We start from the raw sequence: 17,899 nt of genomic DNA, 5'->3' as shown, positions 1-17,899 counted from the left end.
AACACGTAGCTGCTGTTCCGGTTTGCTATAACGAATGTTTGATTTACCCTTTGGCTTCGCCCGGGTAAATATGTACGACCAACGGACACAATTGGATGTGGAACGCGGAAATACGAGCTTCCGATGAACACCTGAAGGCGGCATTTTCGTCTGTGCGCGCTGGGTTGGTTACGACATTCTTGTCGTCCAAATGTAAGAAGACACCGCTTCCTGGTGTGGACCTATAATAATGGACTGATGAGAGAGAGAGAGAGAGGTAGACCTGCTCGAGTCGGGTAAGTGCTTAGTGTGATCTCTTTAGATTGATAGCTTACGAGTCTGCACATACTGTGTAAGTATAGAAACTGTAAAATGTGACCGTTCGCGTGGTTAAATGTCGTTGCGGTGTCCGAGGAGAGGTGATGCTGATAGATATTGGTCAATCTCACTTGCTCGATGTCATACATGGTGGAGGCAACTATTTGTCGGAAATGTGTTATTTATCAGAGGCACAGTTTTGGGACTAATTCCAGTTAAAATCTGTTTTCATGTCGGTGCGTTAACTGAGGAGTTAATAATAATAATTAGATCAACTTTGATCTGACATTTGTGGTTGCAGTTTCCTCCTTCCTCCTTGAGCAACACCTTTTTTTTCGTTCTTTCCTGATGACTTACTGGAGGTAGTAAATGGATACTAGTTGCAACTTTACTGGCATACATCTACTTTTGTAAACATCTATTTGTTTACATATAGCATATCGGAGTCACGTTGCCTTATTAACAACTTTCACATGTTTACACAGGGTTTAACTGAGCCCCATGTGGAACTAAACAACTCACCCTGTACATTTTTGTGCAAAGTTCTGCTCATTAATCTGCAGATAACTAACTCACTGTCTGTATTAATGCTTAATTTTACTGGTTTCCTACTGACTAATTTTCTAGAAAGTAACTGACATGTATCTGCAAATCATAGGAAGTTTTCTGGTAATAACTATATAATGTGTATTACTTATTAAAGAGACACTGAGACCCTGTTAAGTTGATACACTTCCAGTTAATTCAAGTTATTAATTAATTAGAAATATAACCTACAGTGTGCAGCAGGCCAGCTGAACATGCACAAATATATAAACACACAACATGTATGCAGGATGAAGTTTCGAATAATAAATTAATAACAAGTGGAATATTTACTGGGTTTTAAAAGAGCAGCATTTCAAGGATACTTGCTAAACTCTAATATCTGTCTGAATTTTGTCCTTGAATGCCCAATATATATTCCCATGTAAAGAAAGTTATGAGGAAATTACAGACCTGTAAAAGTAAGCTGTTTGTTATACTTTCCCAAGGGTTCATTTGTTCCTGTCTTTTCCTAACATATACTGTATATGTTTTACGTATGAACAGGAACAGAAAAGACGCCATATTTAGTCCCAGGAATGTCAGCCGCAAACAAACCCGCAGAGGATGGCAGCTCCTTCTCATCAAAGGTCATCAACATTGTGTTTATCACCCTGCTGTTGGACCTGCTGGGATTTACACTGATTCTACCTCTACTTCCTTCTATTTTGGACCATTATGCACAAACGGGGGTTAGTTTTGTTTTTTGAAAGCCATCAGTTTTTGATGATTCAACCAGCCTTATGTCCTAATTTGAGTTGCATTTGATTGCATGTAAATTAAGAGAAATTATTATCACCTGTGACGATATTTTCAGCAGTTAAATCATCGGACTGGTTTGGAACATATGGGCGCCAGACAATAAGCTCTTGTTCCCTTGGCAAGACAGTTGTACATCAGTTTCACCGATGGAACCGGTGTTTGTAGTTTAGAAACTGACTCTGCTGTTTGAATCATGGTGTGTTTTGGACAGACAATGTGCCGAATCTGATGCTCTGTTGAACAAAGGAGGCCTTGTGTGAAGAATCTGTACCCTAAAAACCAGAACCAACTCAGTGATTAGATTAGCCATCATGTGCTGTGTCTGTGTGTGACTCTGCATGCTGACTCATTCTGAACAGACATATTCACTAGTATTGTTCGTGTGTAATGTTGTATATTCTGTGTTTTGTCTTGTTGGACAGGATGGCGTATATCAGTCTCTGCAGAGTGTTGTGGACTGGTTCAGGGAGGTCGTCGGGATTCCTATGGAAAAGAAATACAACAGTGTCCTGTTTGGAGGTATATTGGATTGATTTCATGTTCAATATAACGTATGTGGAGCTCTACTTTTCATGACTGATTAAAATTGTTGTACTGCCAAGAAACTGGCCTCATTTATTTGCTTCTCAATTTGCCATTCAGGTCTGATCGGGTCGCTGTTTTCTCTGCTGCAGTTCCTGTCGTCGCCTGTAACCGGGGCTCTGTCAGACCGTTATGGCAGACGACCCTTGCTCATTCTTACCACAGTGAGTAAAATGCCATATCACACTACTTTATGTTTTTTTTTACGACTTTACAATATAAACTTCAGTATCTTTTCACATTGGAAGCCACTAGAGTCACTGACTCGGCACAGTCCCCACTCCACGAAACCATGCAGCTTTTACCATCAGCCGTGATTCATTCGGGTCTAATTGGGTGCCTTGTGTTCCAGTTAGGGCTGATGTCCTCCTATGCGGTCTGGGCTGTTTCCCGGAGCTTCAGCATGTTCCTTTTGTTTCGGGTAATTGGGGGCATTTGTAAGGGCAACGTCAGCCTCTGCACTGCCATCGTGGCCGACTTGCCTTGCCCAAAAGCACGGAACCGAGGAATGGTAGGCGCATACTTTCTTTGGTCATAACAGGAAATTTACTGTTAAGATATGGCATCCAAAAAACCCCATAATGTGATGTGATGCATGCTGTGATGCATGCTGGAGGTTCATGTATGAAAACAAGCTCTGCTAGTTTCCATTTGAATCTCATTGTTGTGCTGTTTGCCAGTTAATAGCTTTGTATCTCACCTTCAGGTAAATGTCCTAAAATCTAACTTTAATTTCATTATGACCAGGCTATGATCGGCATTGCCTTCTCCCTAGGCTTCACTGTGGGACCTCTGATGGGTGCCTACTTTGCCCTCAGCTCCAGAACAACAGGGATTGTCTTCTACCAAACTCCAGCTCTGCTCGCCTTGGCCTTCAGCGTAGCTGATCTGCTCTTTATTTGGGTCGTGCTGCCAGAGACGCTCACAAAGGATGTCCAGGTTGGCGATCGAAACATTCACACTGCCAACTGACAAACTGAATCACTTGCAGTTTTACTCAAGTTTTGTGCAGCGGTACAGAAGATTGGTACCGCTCTCTAATGTCTGTACGGTAAATGTGAAGCTTCAGCCAGTTAGCTTAGCTTTGTATGACGGCTGCAAAGAGAGGGAAACAGCTTGTCTGGCTCTGCCCAAAGTTAACAAAATACGCCAACAAGCAATTTAAGATTGTGCTTGTTTAAAAAAACGGCCTATTGTTGTTTCATCTGGGGTTATGTGCCAGACTACTTCTTGGTTGAAAGCAGTATTTTCCTGACAAGACTCCAGGAAGTAATTCGACCTTTTGTCAGACCGAAGCTGGGTGGAGCTATGCTGGGAATTACCTGGTGTCATTCACCCAACTCTATGATCTAAGAACAATATCAGTGTACATTGTCCTGTCATAACAAGTACCTTAAAGCAAACAGAAGAGTGAGGGAGCTGTCAATCAAGTGCAGTTTATACATGCCCTCACAAAAATCCACCACGCAAGCTCACATAAAATCAAGTGACAGCAAAACATACTCATTCAAAACAATAATTAAAGGTTAAAGCATCATCACTACACACTGGTGGATATACCGTATGTAAGAGTCATGGTTATTGTTTTCACTCAGTGATAAAGTTAAACACCAGTTTATTTTCGTTAGTGGCTGAAAACTTTATTTTTCTCACAACAACATTATTCTATTTTAAAAGATACAGATCGTTTTTCTTGTTTCATCCTAGGCTTCATCTTCGGGGTTCGGGGACTCCAGGGACCTCCTGAACCCATTATCTTTGTTCCATTTTTCAGCTGTTACCAGGACAAAAGATCCGCCTCCAAAAGAAAGTGGGTACTGCACATACTGAACTCCTCTGTAGGGAAAGAGGCGTACATCCATTTGACCCATATAAAGCATGAATCAACACTGAAAGATAAAAGGTGGAAATGTCTTTACAGGAATGCAGAAGCTTCAAGCGTTGGGCCTGGTTTATTTCTGCTACCTCTTCCTGTTCTCTGGTCTGGAGTTCACGCTGAGTTTTCTCACTCACCAACGCTTCCAGTTTACAAGGTATGAACTCAAAGATAAAGCTGTGTGCTCTATCAGTTACAGTAAACGCACCCGAGTGGCAACCCTTTGAATTTTACGAGCATTTTTCTCTCACTAGTATGCAGCAGGGAAAGATGTTCTTCTTCATTGGTGTCATCATGGCTTTGATCCAGGGCGGTTATGCTCGCAGAATCAAACCCGGGCAGCATATCATGGCTGTTAGAATGGTAGGAGCATCTTCTGTTTACATGACAAAAATCTGTACAGTGAAATACTCTTCATGGTGAAAAGACATGAACCACCGCTACACCTTTGTTTTCTTAAGCAACCACGTTTCTCATTTTTTTTAGGCAATCATAGCATTAATCCCAGCGTTTATTCTCATCGGGCTCTCATGGAATATAACGATGCTTTACGCTGGCTTGGCGTTATACTCATTTGGTGAGCTCACTTTATATTGTATGTCCCCTTAAAAGAAGTTAAGCCATTTATTGTACCCAAGAATGTGTGATATTAGTTAAATGTAACTGATAAACAATGGCTTAATGCACTTTTGTAGAGTCAGATTAGAAAACGAGGTAGAAAAAAAAGCTGCTATTATTAGAATACCTGATTGAATAAAGGTAAAATAAAACACAACATACAACCAATCACACATTACAGTTTGTATGCAGCAGGATAATATCCATAGACATGAAAATGTAAAACATAACATATAGCTACATCTAGAGAATGTATTTATTTATGTTAAATGCAATGTATTGTTTGTTTACATTTTATGTCATTTATAATTTGTTTATTTTTGTGACAGCGGCTGCAATAGTAGTTCCATGCCTGTCGACGCTTGTTTCTGACCACGGTGAGCCTGTTTATTAGTTCATATTTATGGAAACTCACAACCCATTTTGATTAGAGTAGAATGTGCATGATGTTACTGATTATCTACTGTGGATATTGCTCCAGGGTCGGCCAACCAGAAGGGTACAGTGATGGGGATTCTGCGAAGTTTGGGTGCCCTGGCCAGAGCACTGGGACCAGTTGTGTCATCCTCCGGTAAGGAAGCCAGATGGCAGTAATAACATCGAATGCTGCTGAAATTAGTTGACAATTTATGAAACATTAGGCAGCACACACAAGCCACTAACTCTTTTGAGAGAATAATCTTTGAATTCCTCAGTTGTAATACCTCATTCTGAAGAAATAGCATGGAAACTGGGCATGGTGTCAATTTAACGGTAAAATTGTGTTTGTGTTTCCTTCACAGTTTACTGGATAGCTGGAGCTCAAACCTGTTTTCTTCTCACATCAGCATCTTTCATTATTCCTCTGGCTCTCCTGAGGACAGCCAGAAGGCTGAAGGATGAGTGAGAGACACAAACCCTTGACAGAGCCTCTGCTTGCAGAGACATTTTATAGCTCATATGAATGTTATGATGTTTACATCTGCTGGTAAAACCTGTGTCTTACTTTGACACAAACAAAAATAATGATAAGATGTATGCTTTCCGCACTGTTTGCCAAGCATCATCACATGGAACAAAATAATGCAAGAAGACAATGCACATGCCAAAACCAAGAGATGTTATTGTACAAATTAGGGTATTGCCTTTGAATGTGCAAATTTAGAACTGCTCATAATGTGAAATGTATGGGTTAGAGTGGGGTACAAATAACATTTGTGTTAATAGATATACTTTTATAATGCAGTATTTTATCATGCACTCAGATTTTATATTTTACGAAGCAACATTTTATTTTAGCTCACTTTACACATGTGGATATTATATTTTCTTGCTTTAAAAAGAGAATAAACGAGTTAGTCAACATCTGTGTATGAAAACGAATCATTATTTTACTTAAATATTGTACAAAAGGGTTTTAAATCAACTTAATTACAATGGTGGAAAGTAATCAAATACATGTCACGTAAACACTTTGAAGTAGGCTGCTTGTACTTGTATTTCCATGTTGTGCTACATGATACTTGACTCCACTGCATATATTTTACAGCAGGTATATTTTGCTGCTGTTGAAGATGTCACATAAATCCACCCAACATTATAGACTGTAGTAAAAATCCACCCACCAGCTGCAATTTTAAAATACTACTTGCATATTTATACCTAAATATTTATTATTATCAATCTTTTGCATAAATGAAAAAATATGGAATTACAGGAGTAAAAGTGTTCTACCCAATCTACAAGACATTGTACATCATTAATACTTTTAATTAAATAAGTATTAAAAGTAAAAGTATTAGTATATAACACATTTAGGATAAATATATAGTTTAATATGGTATGTGTGGTATTTTTAATTTATTTATTACTTTTTGTTTGTTTTGTTTTCGGGAAATATTCTAAGTCTATTGGCTGGTCAGAAGGTGGCGCTCATGCACCAATAAACTGGATGCCAAGCACCGAAGAAGAAGAAGAAGAAGAAGAAGAAGAAGCAGTGCAACTGTGACCGATAAGCCACCTGTGTAATGGCTAGTCTCCGTTAATGTTTTATTTAACCCACAGTGTAAGTTGTTTCACTTTATTGGGTTTCAAGACAAGTTAACGTTGATACAGATCGTTTGAAATAGCTCGCGGTAACTTAAGCTAGCAAATTAGGTTTGTGGCTAACACACGCATGTACAACTGTCATAGAAATGGACTTCGTAGTGTCATTTTGCTTCATAACAAAATAAAAACAGAAAGAAGCGGCCAGAAAGTCTGGTGTTAAGTTACGGCAGTTGTGAAGGCTGAGGCTGGGTGGTTATTGTCTTTTAATAGTTTTCTCTTAATAAGTCTCCTTAAGTAATACAGCAATTTATGGAGGATGGAGATGTGGGACAACCATGTCAGTTTGTGTGTGATGCTACAGCTGTAGTCTGTTTGTGAGGAAGTCTAATAACCAGGGGCACATCGTGGTACACATGCCCAGATTGCTACATTTAAAACTCAGTTTCACTGGAGGCGATTTTGTTGAATGCTGAGCTGAAATCAGAAAACACAAATCTGATTTCGGTGTTTTTATTTTCAAGATGTGTGGGATCTGAGGTGAAGACGGCATTACACACTAACATCTCAGTGTTTGTACAGCTGATTCACTCTGACACAAAAGGAATGCCTGTTGCAGCAAATCAGTCCTCCTTTGTGAAAAAGCCATTGACAAGCCATTGTGTGTGTGTGGTTTCATTTGTGTGTTAGGGAGGACATTACCGGAGAAACACCATGTTCCCGGCCAAGCTGACCAGCCAGTTAACTCTGAACACCCTGAGGAGGATTTATCATGGAGCTCTTTGCTCCCTGTCGAACGTCTTCCTTCACACAGAAGGAGGGAGGACTAGAGATGGGACGAGTCTCCACTCAGATTCCAGCGTGTTGAAGAGAGGACTTTACGGCCAGAGGGTTTTGCACCCTTCACTCAGACCACACGCAACACGGCAATATGGGAGAAGATCATTCAGTTTATCAGCTGCCACAGTTGTGAATTCAGCACCCGGTCCTGTCCAGCCGTACCTCCGGTTGATGAGGCTGGACAAACCTATTGGTGAGTACATCACATCTATCTGTAACCTAATGTTATACAAAGACTGATGCTGTGTGTGGATATAATATAAATATTGGTTTTAAAAAGCAATATTGGGATTGGTTCTGCATTATTTTAGTGCAGATACTTGGAACGTTGTCTAATCTGCATTTTGTTTGGGATCTTTCTTTGGGAGTAATTAACCCAGTTGTGTAAAAACCAACTTCATGAGAATATGATTGTGTATTAGAAAACACACAATGACGTTAAGATAGACGGACTGAAAAGGACTTGGTTTTCAGCTGCATTATCCAAGAGCATTTTCCAAAGTTTATATTAAAAGTGGTATGTGCTATGAAAGATTATTTGTATCGGCTTCAAAACCCATATTAATGCATCCCTACGTTTATATCTGCTTTTATAACTTAAAGTGTGATGTTCTTCCCCTCACATTGCCACTCACATTGACCTAACCCAAGTCTGTGTTCTTGCTTATACTCTCAAATCCTAATCTCTTGTTTAGTTCACTTGAGTGATGGTGTGTCACGATAACTGCTTTTGTTGGAGGATATATCATCCCAGAAATAATTGAGATAAACGATGATATTGTAATTTCAAGATCATTGTATGCCACTGTATGATATTAATATAAAAATAATGCAAGCGCATCCTTTCAAAGAGCAGTTCACTTTTAACGGTTATGAATATATAGGCATTGGAATTAGAATGTGAAAAAAATATTTAAGTATACATTAAAATAATATAAACGCGTGTGTGTGTGTTTTAGGGACATGGCTGCTCTACCTCCCGTGTACATGGAGCATTGCTCTGGCTGCCGACCCCGGATGCCTCCCACATCTGGGCATGCTCACCCTGTTTGGTGCAGGTGCCCTGCTGATGAGAGGAGCGGGCTGCACCATCAATGACATGTGGGATAAAGACTTTGACAAAAAGGTATATGAAGCTAATGTATAGCCATTTACGTTGATAACCATAAATACCGTGTTTTCAAAGCCATGATACCGTCACTCGCATAGCCACAGCAAATACCACCCTCCATACTACTATACTACGGCAAGAAGTATACATTCCTAATATGATTTCTGAACTCACTTAATGAAAGTGTTGATGTTTTTGTGCAGGTGGCCCGTACGGCAACTCGACCCATTGCATCAGGAGAGATTTCTCAGAGGCAGGCACTGGTGTTCTTAGGAGGGCAGCTTTCACTGGCACTCGGGGTTCTCTTGTGTCTCAACTATTACAGGTACCCAGTGATCTTCATGTTGTCATTAGTTCTGTATAGTCATCAGTTTAGGAACATTACAGAAACATAGATGGAACAAATTACCAAGTGTGTAGGTCAGACAAAAAACTTTAGACATTATTTTTCCTGCTGTCCCATAGTTAGATCATCGGTAATGTTGCTGTGTTTTGGGGTTTAAAAGGAGGAATGATTAAACCAAGCACAACATATTGCAACGCTCATATTTGCACCTAACTATTGTTTTAGGGTTAGGGGTTTAAACACTGGATGAAACTCTTCACCAGTTGCGTTACTTGCAGTCTGTTAATGTACAAGAGCAAGTACTATATGTTAGAATACAGACACACAAAGACAAAACAGCAAAGTTGTTTTTATATCTAAAGGCTCAACATTGTTTGACTCACAGTTTTCATAATGCTCTCTACAGCATAGCTTTGGGTGCTGCCTCTTTATCTCTTGTCATCTCCTACCCGCTGATGAAGAGGATCACCTATTGGCCACAGTTTGTGTTGGGTATGTACTGTATACGGTTCTCCTGTGGTGTTCTACATGTAAAACCAAGGCTGCATTCACACCAAATCATGCGTTCTTGAATGTGGTAAGTGCGTTCATGCTGCGGAAGTGTGGCTCGCAGGAGATGCCCAAAAAAAGACGCGTAACGTCGGGTTGTGAAGAGTCACAACCCGACGTTACGCTACGGTGACCGGTCACGTATACAGTGATCAATGGACCGTTCAAATCAAATGGACCATTTAAGTGACAACACGGTGCTAATCGCCACACAGCCTGATTTTGGTGTGACTGCAGCCTAAAAATCCTTCCCATCAGCAAAACTAAAGTCGGTCTCATGTGTCTTCCATGACTTCTGTTTAGGCCTCACCTTTAACTGGGGAGCGCTGCTCGGCTGGTCTGCTGTCAAGGGCTTCTGTGATTGGTCCGTATGCCTCCCGCTGTATTTCTCAGGAGTGATGTGGACGCTGATATATGACACAATTTATGCACATCAGGTGACGTATGGGGCTCCACAGATCTCTGCTGTTCTACTTTATGTTTTATAGAAAGCAATGACATGAACATTTTCAGGCACTCACATTTAGCAGAAAATGTGGAAAAAATTGTTCACTTTTTAACCTTAATTATAACCGTAATGTCTAATATTGATTGTTCTCTGTTTGATAATAAGGATAAGGAGGACGACATGAAGATAGGAGTCAAATCTACTGCACTGAGGTTTCATGAGCAAACCAAACCGTGGCTCAGTGGCTTCATGGTGGCCATGATGTCAGGACTGGTTGTAACTGGAGTCAATGCTGAACAGACTCTCCCTTACTATGCTGTACTGTCCACAGTGGCCGTTCACCTAACGTATCAGGTGAGGAACATGCTGTTGTACAGTGTAGCCTGAAGGCTCTCTGCCAAAGGGTTGATTATTCCAGTACGTATGGTACAGTTTCATTCCACAGTGGGATGTTATCACAGTTTATCAGTTTGAGTCTCTAACATTCCATTTAAAACGTGATATTTCCTCTCCTCTCGTATAGATTTACTCATTGGACATTAACAGACCAGAGGACTGCTGGAAGAAGTTTTCCTCAAACAGAAACCTCGGACTGTTGTTACTTTTAGGCATTGTTGCCGGCAATTTGTGGAAAGAAAGAAGAGAGACTTTGCTGCAAAACGACGAAGCGGTCAGATAAGTGAGATCAGCAGAACAATTTACAGAACATCACAATCACATGCTACAATGTTGGGTTTTTAATTCTGGACGAAGCCCCATGAGACAACAAAAAGACCTACCAGAAGCTGTGTGATTTTAAATTTAAATTTTAAATTTATTTCTTTGCTCATGAAAACATTTACAGCTTTAAAATGTCCTTTCAATGAATATTGTTGAAATTAAATTATTAAATAATACACCTCCTAGTACATACAAATATAATTCACCTCTATCTTCAAATGCTGCTAAGTGGACCTCCAGTTGCTGCACAAATAAACGCAAAACAACATGTAGTCACAATAAACATGCATAATGTGTTGTTTATGTTCAAAGCTGCATTAACAATTTTTACCACTAGAGAGCCGACAAGTGGCCACCGTAGGTAGTATTTACTGGTTGTTTGGTTTAATTTCCAATTATTGAGAAAAATATCTGAGTCTTTATTTTCACTCTCTCATGAGTGACTTGTTTACTTCAGCCTCTGTCTGAACACACCCTGTCTGAGATTGCTTCAATAAGCTGTTGAAGTAAACTGTTGAACTCTGAGATTGCTGGATGGAATTGGATGCTGCCAATTTTTTTTTAATGAGTTTTTTTTTAGATTATCACACTTAACCATGACGTACATGTGCAGGGTGATGACATAGTCTAAAAGCTGCCTCAGGCCTGCTCTCTCACATGACCGGGTGTTATTTATTTCAGTGGCAATATCAAAATGACACATTGAATATGATTATCCATCGCTACGCTGTGAATAACAGCTTTTCCGCACAACAACAACAACAACATCAAAACACAGTACAGTAAGACGACATGAAGTCCATTCATATATTTAAATGACAGAACAAGCCTGTCGTAGTTCACAGGATTACATTACTAAACTGTGTTGAGTTTTAATAAGATAAAGAGCAGAATTATGTTAAAAAGGGGAAACAGACCTATGTATGTTTTGGACAAAAGTCTCAAACCAGACATATTTCTTAATTCTACTGCTGTAACGATACAAGCAACACACATTTGAGTGTTAATCCAGCTTAAACAAGCGTATATTTTCCTCCACATTGGCGAGACTTTTGGGTACAGGTAGCTGTGTATATGATAATCTGCCTTCACCGTTGCTGCCCAGGTCAAAATTCCCACAATGTGACCTAAATGACAACCATGCCACCACAGTGAGAAACTAAAAGTCATGAACAACGGGAAACGTTTGCACCTTTTATACACCAGTCTACGCAGCCATGAAGCTGTTGTGGCGTTCCATCGACGGGCAAACTCTGACATACGGCTCGACGCTTCGATGGTCCAGAAATCTCCATCGGATAGTCCGCGCCAGTCTGGGGGGTCTCCTGGTGAATGTACCCAAAAGCCAAACCCAGCTGCGTTATTGAGGCATTCACTGATCCTCCAGTGAGAATAATATTGAATCCTCAAAGTCCCCGCCAGACCCAAAACCCACAGGATGCCATAGAGAGCGATTGAGTTGGAGGGATCATAGGTGTTCAGAAAATGGACAAGACAGTACCTTACCAACTCCAGCAGTAACACCTGCATCAGTTTTAAGAAGACCAAACCCAGTGGATTAGGTGGAGGGTTAAGGCTGATCCCCGCCATTAAGGACACAAATCGTCTGTAGGAGCACAAAGGGCCTCCGAGCAGTGTGGTGAAATTGAAGATGTAGCTGACAAGAGGGAGAAGCGTCGCACAAGCCTTCCTTTTGGATGAAGCATTGAGTGTTAGCCGAACTCGTTGCTCCTGCAGGTCCATGGACACTGAGGTGATTCTCTGAGTGAGCAGCATCAAAGAGGACACTGCCCAAAACAATCTGAAAGTGGAGGAGTTCATGTTGAAATATTTGTATGCATTTCATGTGTTTTTTTTCCCAGAGCACAGAGCGAAATGTCATTCAACAACTTGAGTTCAAAGCATGTTTAACTGTCTGCATTCATGTTATATCCAGAGGGTTCAAAAGCATGAACATGTCAGTTTATATACCGAAGAGCTGATTTATGATTAGTACCTGATGCTGACCGGCTCATGTAGGTAGTATTCCCTGTACTGAATAAGCAGGTGCCAGAAAGTCTGCCACAACATCTGGATACCAAACACCCAGGCGTGGACACAGCTGGGATCCACAGAGCACACCAGCAGAATAAAGACCATGGTGGAGGTGAAGAGAAGCGAGCTGTAGATGCCCATTGTGACGACCGCCAGGACGCATCCACCAAAACAAACAAACACGTACCTGTAGGTGGAATTATTGATTCAACGTTTAGGCTACTTTCTAAGCAAAAATGGCAAAAGTTTGCTGGTTGCAGCTTCTCCAATATGAGGATTTGCTGTTTTTAAATCATTATAAACTGAAGATAATTGGCTTTTGGACCGTTAGTGGGACAATACAAGACATCTTATGAGATCAACAAAGACTGAAAATGTAATGACCATTTTCTGATATTTTATAGGGCAAACAATCATAAATTATCTGCAGAATAATTGATAATGAAAATGATTGTTAGTTGCACTTATTTAATATTTGTTAAATATATTTATTTAAAGAAAACATTTAACAACAACAAATTGCTGTAGTGGAGAAGTTAAAAATACAGTCAGATAAATAAAATGCTAACAAATGAATATGAGATAAAAGAAGTATAAAATGTCTGCAGTATTGAATACCCTGTTGTTGTGGTCCTGCTGTTGACTTATGTTCCGGTTGAACCGATTATTTTACATTTCATTTGATTTACAAATCCAACTTCACAAACCTAATGTTTAAATCCAAATGCGTATAGAGTATAAAGAGCATAAGGCTCCAGGAATAACAATAACGTGACACATTTCTTTGAAAAGTTAGTTTGGCATATAATACAAATTCATCGATTTTTCAATTACATACCTGCATGTCAAGGACAGATATCCCCGTTTAGCAAGGAAAAAAAACAAAAATGCGAATGGAAGTGAAAAACATTGGTGCAGTAGAAACTGATGTCGTTCCCAGAAGCAGCTCATCAAACCCATATCTGAATCTCCGGGTGAATATCACAGAGAGAAGAACAAAGCTGCTGATAGCAGACGTTTGCTGCCGATTGTCCTATTAAAGAGGGGAAATGCTTGTTTTACCTGGACTGACTGACTCTACCATTCCACCTGTGGCCTGCATTAAAGCAATCCCTTTTATTTACCATTCTCACACAGTACTGATAATATTTAATCCGTTTGTTGATCCGTAGGCTTTTTATCAGTCCATATTTGAGCAACTGTAGTAACCAAATCAAACACACAGCAACTGTTTTCACTCTCTTCTTCCTTTGTGTTTGGTTTGAGTTTCTCACAAACTGCCCACAATCTTAATCTCTGTGTGTAATTTCACTCAGCTATATTTAGATTTTCATATTTAAGGTTTTTATTGGATCTTGTCTCAAGAAAGATTTACTAAATGTTAGAAATTATAGGAACTGATTCAAAAATTACAAATATTACAAGCAACAGTTTATTTGTATAAAACATGAAAAACAATTAGATAAAGAGTGAAAATGAGAAATGATACAATTGTGAGTGAGCTTATGACCAAAGAAAATAAACATTTAACACCCGAGGTTGTATTTTCATACCGACAAACTGGTTTGTCTCTGCCGGCTTTTTAATGGCAGACAGACATTCAAATGTATTAATAATTTATTCTAATCGTGTCTGGGTTTTAGCCACACCCCCTTCACTTTAATTCACTTATCCAACAATGTTGAATTAAGAAAATGAAGAACAAAGGTACTTTTTTTTTAACCAGGTTTTACCTATAAATAATTACCATCGTACAATTTACTCTTGGCACCACACATTTTGCATATTTTGGACGACTTTCCCTAAAAGTCTGCTGACCGAGTATTCATTATTCTACTTTTTGCAGTATTAAAGTCACAGTGTGTATATTTTGTTGCATCTAGCAGTGCGTTTGCAGACCAGCCCTCACCCCATGGCCGTCCTTAACGTAACAACATTACTTAAGGAGTAATGGAAGTCAGACAGCGGCTTGCGTTTTTCCACTCTGCTGCTCATGCTATTGCTGTTTCCCCAAACCTGTTGGGGAACTACGATGGCCTACAATAACATAAAAAGTAGAAAGGCTGTCTGTTCTGGGCTGCTGTAGACTCTGTGGAAGAGGACTTCTCCCTATTTAGATATGAGATTATTTAGATTATATTTAAATGAAACATAACAGTTCTTAGTTTTAGGTGTTTATACACTAATACAAACCGAGCTATTCAATTTAATTTCTGCTAATAGATCGCTCTAATAGACTACTCTCATTTGATGAATCATTTACATCGTATGCGTTGAATGTGTTGTAACTCTGTTATGTTGTTCATTGTCTACACTTGACATCTATTGCACTTCTGTCCATTCTGATAGAGGGATCCCTCCTCTGTTGCTCTCCTTAAGGTTTCTTCCCTTTTTTTCTCCCCATTAAAGGTTTGGGGGAGTTTGGGGGAGGTCCCGGGACAGAGGATGTCGTATGTGTACAGATTGTTCAGCCATCTGAGGCAAATTTGTGATTGATGATGTTGGGCGTTACAAAATATATTGAATTGAATTGGAGATCCCCCTAAATCCTGCACACTGTGCCTTTAACTGTCTTTAGCCAAATGATGTTCCTGCTCTACTGAACTTGAGGTTGTCTGATCTCATTTAACCCTAACCCGCAGTGTGCAGTAGGATGTTTTGATCTGCATTCAATAAAAGGTAAACAGGTTGGACCAGTTAGGCAAAGTTATGTAAGTTAGAGATATATGATTTCTAGTCCAAGGTGTCTGATGTTCTTGAAGTATAAACTTGTTTGTTTTGATCCTAGTGTCTAACTGGAGTTTGAAGGCAGCTGTAAACCAGGACTTGAGTTACTGGCAGCCAGAGCATACTCCTACAGAGGAGATAGTTTCCTGGAAATAGCAGTTTCCAATTCTGGGAAGAGAAAGTGTGACAACAAAATAACAACTTTGTTTTTGTCAGGTTGCCTGTCCAGCTCTGGGTCTCTGAGTCATCCAGTGTCCCTGATGAGTGAAGAAACACCAACACCGTACACTTTCTTAGCTTATATATGACTGAATTAATAACAGACGTTGATATGCAGGTCTTATTGAAAGCATTTTGAGGAATCTCTGTTATTTTGTCAAATAAGATAAAAAGAGTCAACAGTCATGCTAGCAGCATTGTGAGGCTATAATTGGACAAATGATGCTAGTTGCTAATTAGCACTAAACACAAAGTACAGCTGGGGAAGATGGGAATGTCTTTAGTTTTGCAGGTATTTACTCAAAAAACATATTAGAAATTTGACCTGTTAATGAGACTACATACATGAAAAGTCAGAGGATCACCAGTGTGGTTACAAGTGTAACCACACTGGTGAACCTCATGGTGGTGCTAGAGGAAAAGTCAGGATCACCAAAGTTGTTACGTTTCATCCTCTGGTAACCAAGAAGGTATGTTTACAATTTATTATCAATCCATGTAATAGTTGTTGAGATATTTGAGTCTGGATCGAAGTGGTAACCAACTGTTTGACATTGCTATCATGGAGCCACATCGCGAGCATGTCTTAATACTGGCCTTCCTTCTAGTCTGATGTATCAAGTTTAGTCAATGTCCGTTTTTATTATCTTTCTTTTTACTCAGTGCTTGGATTGTGTGTTTCATCTAATGTAGTATGCCGTGGCCCAAATTAACCTCAAATACGACACTTAAACTGAAGGATTAGTATATCTAACAGCATCCGGAAGATGATGCTTGTTAAGTTTATGTATCTGTATCTCATCGCCCTGTTGTTTTAATTCATGGCTTAACTGCTGCCACAAAACAAATTGCTACTCGATTAAAGCTACAACAATCTCAAATTGTCTCAATATGCCACTGTGGTATTTAACCCTGAGTTTACAAAAATAATCATTTTACTGTCCGAGAGATTGCTAGAAATCAAGAGGCCATTTTGAGCAGAATCAGCTGGAAGAATGGCTATAGTGCAACAGTATTGCATTATTGGATATCAGACCTCATGTGTGAAAAGACACCTTTTGTCAGTGTCTCACCTAACCATAATTGTTTCTTAAATTGAATTATTTATTACATAGTTAATTTAAGGAAAAGATATGGCTGAACATAACACTGACAGCCACATTCACAGTGTAATCCTGCCTTGACCTGGCTTCTGAATCTAACAAGCAAGCTGCTTTTTAAATTATGAATACCCCTTATCAGAGTATGTTTTCATTCACATACAGTGAAACTGTTATTGCAGACCACGATGCAGGGAGCAGACAACAATGTAAACGGAACAATGCAGCTTTTAATTTGGCCATGTCTTCTAGATAAATGATTTTTGTGTGTCCTTTTCCTGGGTACAGAATTAACAGCACTATGCAAGTGTGAATTAACCAAATATATGGTGTTTGCGTGTTTTTTTTCAGCGCAGCTGATGATGCATTTGTGTTCCCTCTTCACCTTTCAATGTTGAGACACATGCCTCCCTGAAAACTTGAGTGTGGCTCAACTTTCATAGGTGCAATCAGAAGGCCTAATCTCTGAGGTGTCCTCTCGTAGACCTGCAGACTTTCATGTTTATGGCTGATATGTTTACAAGTGGCTTGTGTAAACAGCAGTTGTTGGGGGGCATTTTGGAGGACTCAATCCTTTTATTCACAGTTATGAAGCAATAAACCATAATTCATATTTAGCATTCCACCTTTAAAGAATGGAAAGAAGAGATGAAAACTAGTTTGCATGACACGTCAGCAAGCAGTTTGTCCTTATAACATTAAAACGACCTCAAGTTCAAATTATTTATAAAGCCTCACATCATGAATCACACATTTGCCTCCAGGGGCTTCACATTCTGTACAGCATGTGGTGTGATACGAGGTATGTTTTCGTTTAGGAATGAACCTGTCACTTTATTGGCCATTGGGTAAATGCCCAGAAGGTTTGGGTGCCATAGTGTAGGTTACCGTCCCATTTCTCCTGCAGCGTTTCACCCTCTTGGCCACGCACATGATCACTAAGATGACTTGCTCTTAAAATATCTGTAGTGATCTTTTATTTTTATTTGTTCTAGGTTAGTGGGCACGCGAGAAACTTCAGCAGCTGTTTGATCGGGGCTCGTCACTGCGTCACGCAGCA

General features: G+C 39.7%; 3 protein-coding genes across 4 annotated transcripts; 2 read left to right on the top strand and 1 right to left on the bottom strand.

The window, feature by feature from the left end:
- The first annotated feature begins 179 nt into the window (after positions 1–179).
- On the top strand, positions 180–6,064 carry mfsd10 (major facilitator superfamily domain containing 10). 2 transcript variants are annotated; one of them, XM_031849581.1, is made up of 13 exons: positions 180–275; positions 1,390–1,574; positions 2,067–2,163; positions 2,287–2,390; positions 2,579–2,737; positions 2,974–3,165; positions 3,934–4,036; positions 4,148–4,259; positions 4,357–4,465; positions 4,589–4,679; positions 5,050–5,097; positions 5,202–5,291; positions 5,503–6,064. In XM_031849581.1, the coding sequence occupies exons 2-13, from the start codon at positions 1,422–1,424 to the stop codon at positions 5,604–5,606; spliced, it is 1,362 nt and encodes a 453-aa protein (XP_031705441.1). In that variant the 5' UTR covers positions 180–275; positions 1,390–1,421; the 3' UTR covers positions 5,607–6,064. The 2 variants fall into 2 exon arrangements, with proteins under 2 accessions (XP_031705441.1, XP_031705442.1); XM_031849582.1 differs by lacking the exon at positions 180–275 and adding an exon at positions 284–331.
- A 609-nt stretch (positions 6,065–6,673) lies between these two features.
- coq2 (coenzyme Q2 4-hydroxybenzoate polyprenyltransferase) lies at positions 6,674–14,401 on the top strand. The gene is made up of 8 exons (XM_031848858.1): positions 6,674–6,764; positions 7,436–7,778; positions 8,545–8,711; positions 8,900–9,021; positions 9,449–9,534; positions 9,895–10,028; positions 10,205–10,393; positions 10,563–14,401. The coding sequence occupies exons 1-8, from the start codon at positions 6,744–6,746 to the stop codon at positions 10,716–10,718; spliced, it is 1,218 nt and encodes a 405-aa protein (XP_031704718.1). The 5' UTR covers positions 6,674–6,743; the 3' UTR covers positions 10,719–14,401.
- Positions 11,515–13,753, bottom strand: mboat4 (membrane bound O-acyltransferase domain containing 4). The gene is made up of 3 exons (XM_031849379.1): positions 13,632–13,753; positions 12,756–12,980; positions 11,515–12,560 (listed from the first exon to the last, which is right to left on the bottom strand). The coding sequence occupies exons 1-3, from the start codon at positions 13,751–13,753 to the stop codon at positions 11,615–11,617; spliced, it is 1,293 nt and encodes a 430-aa protein (XP_031705239.1). The 3' UTR covers positions 11,515–11,614.
- Positions 14,402–17,899: the final 3,498 nt, after the last annotated feature.

Source organism: Anarrhichthys ocellatus, unplaced genomic scaffold, assembly GCF_004355925.1.
Source record: "Anarrhichthys ocellatus isolate YVR2014 unplaced genomic scaffold, GSC_Weel_1.0 scaffold9, whole genome shotgun sequence".
NCBI classification, from domain to species: domain Eukaryota; kingdom Metazoa; phylum Chordata; class Actinopteri; order Perciformes; family Anarhichadidae; genus Anarrhichthys; species Anarrhichthys ocellatus.
This window is presented reverse-complemented; position numbering and strand designations above follow the sequence as displayed.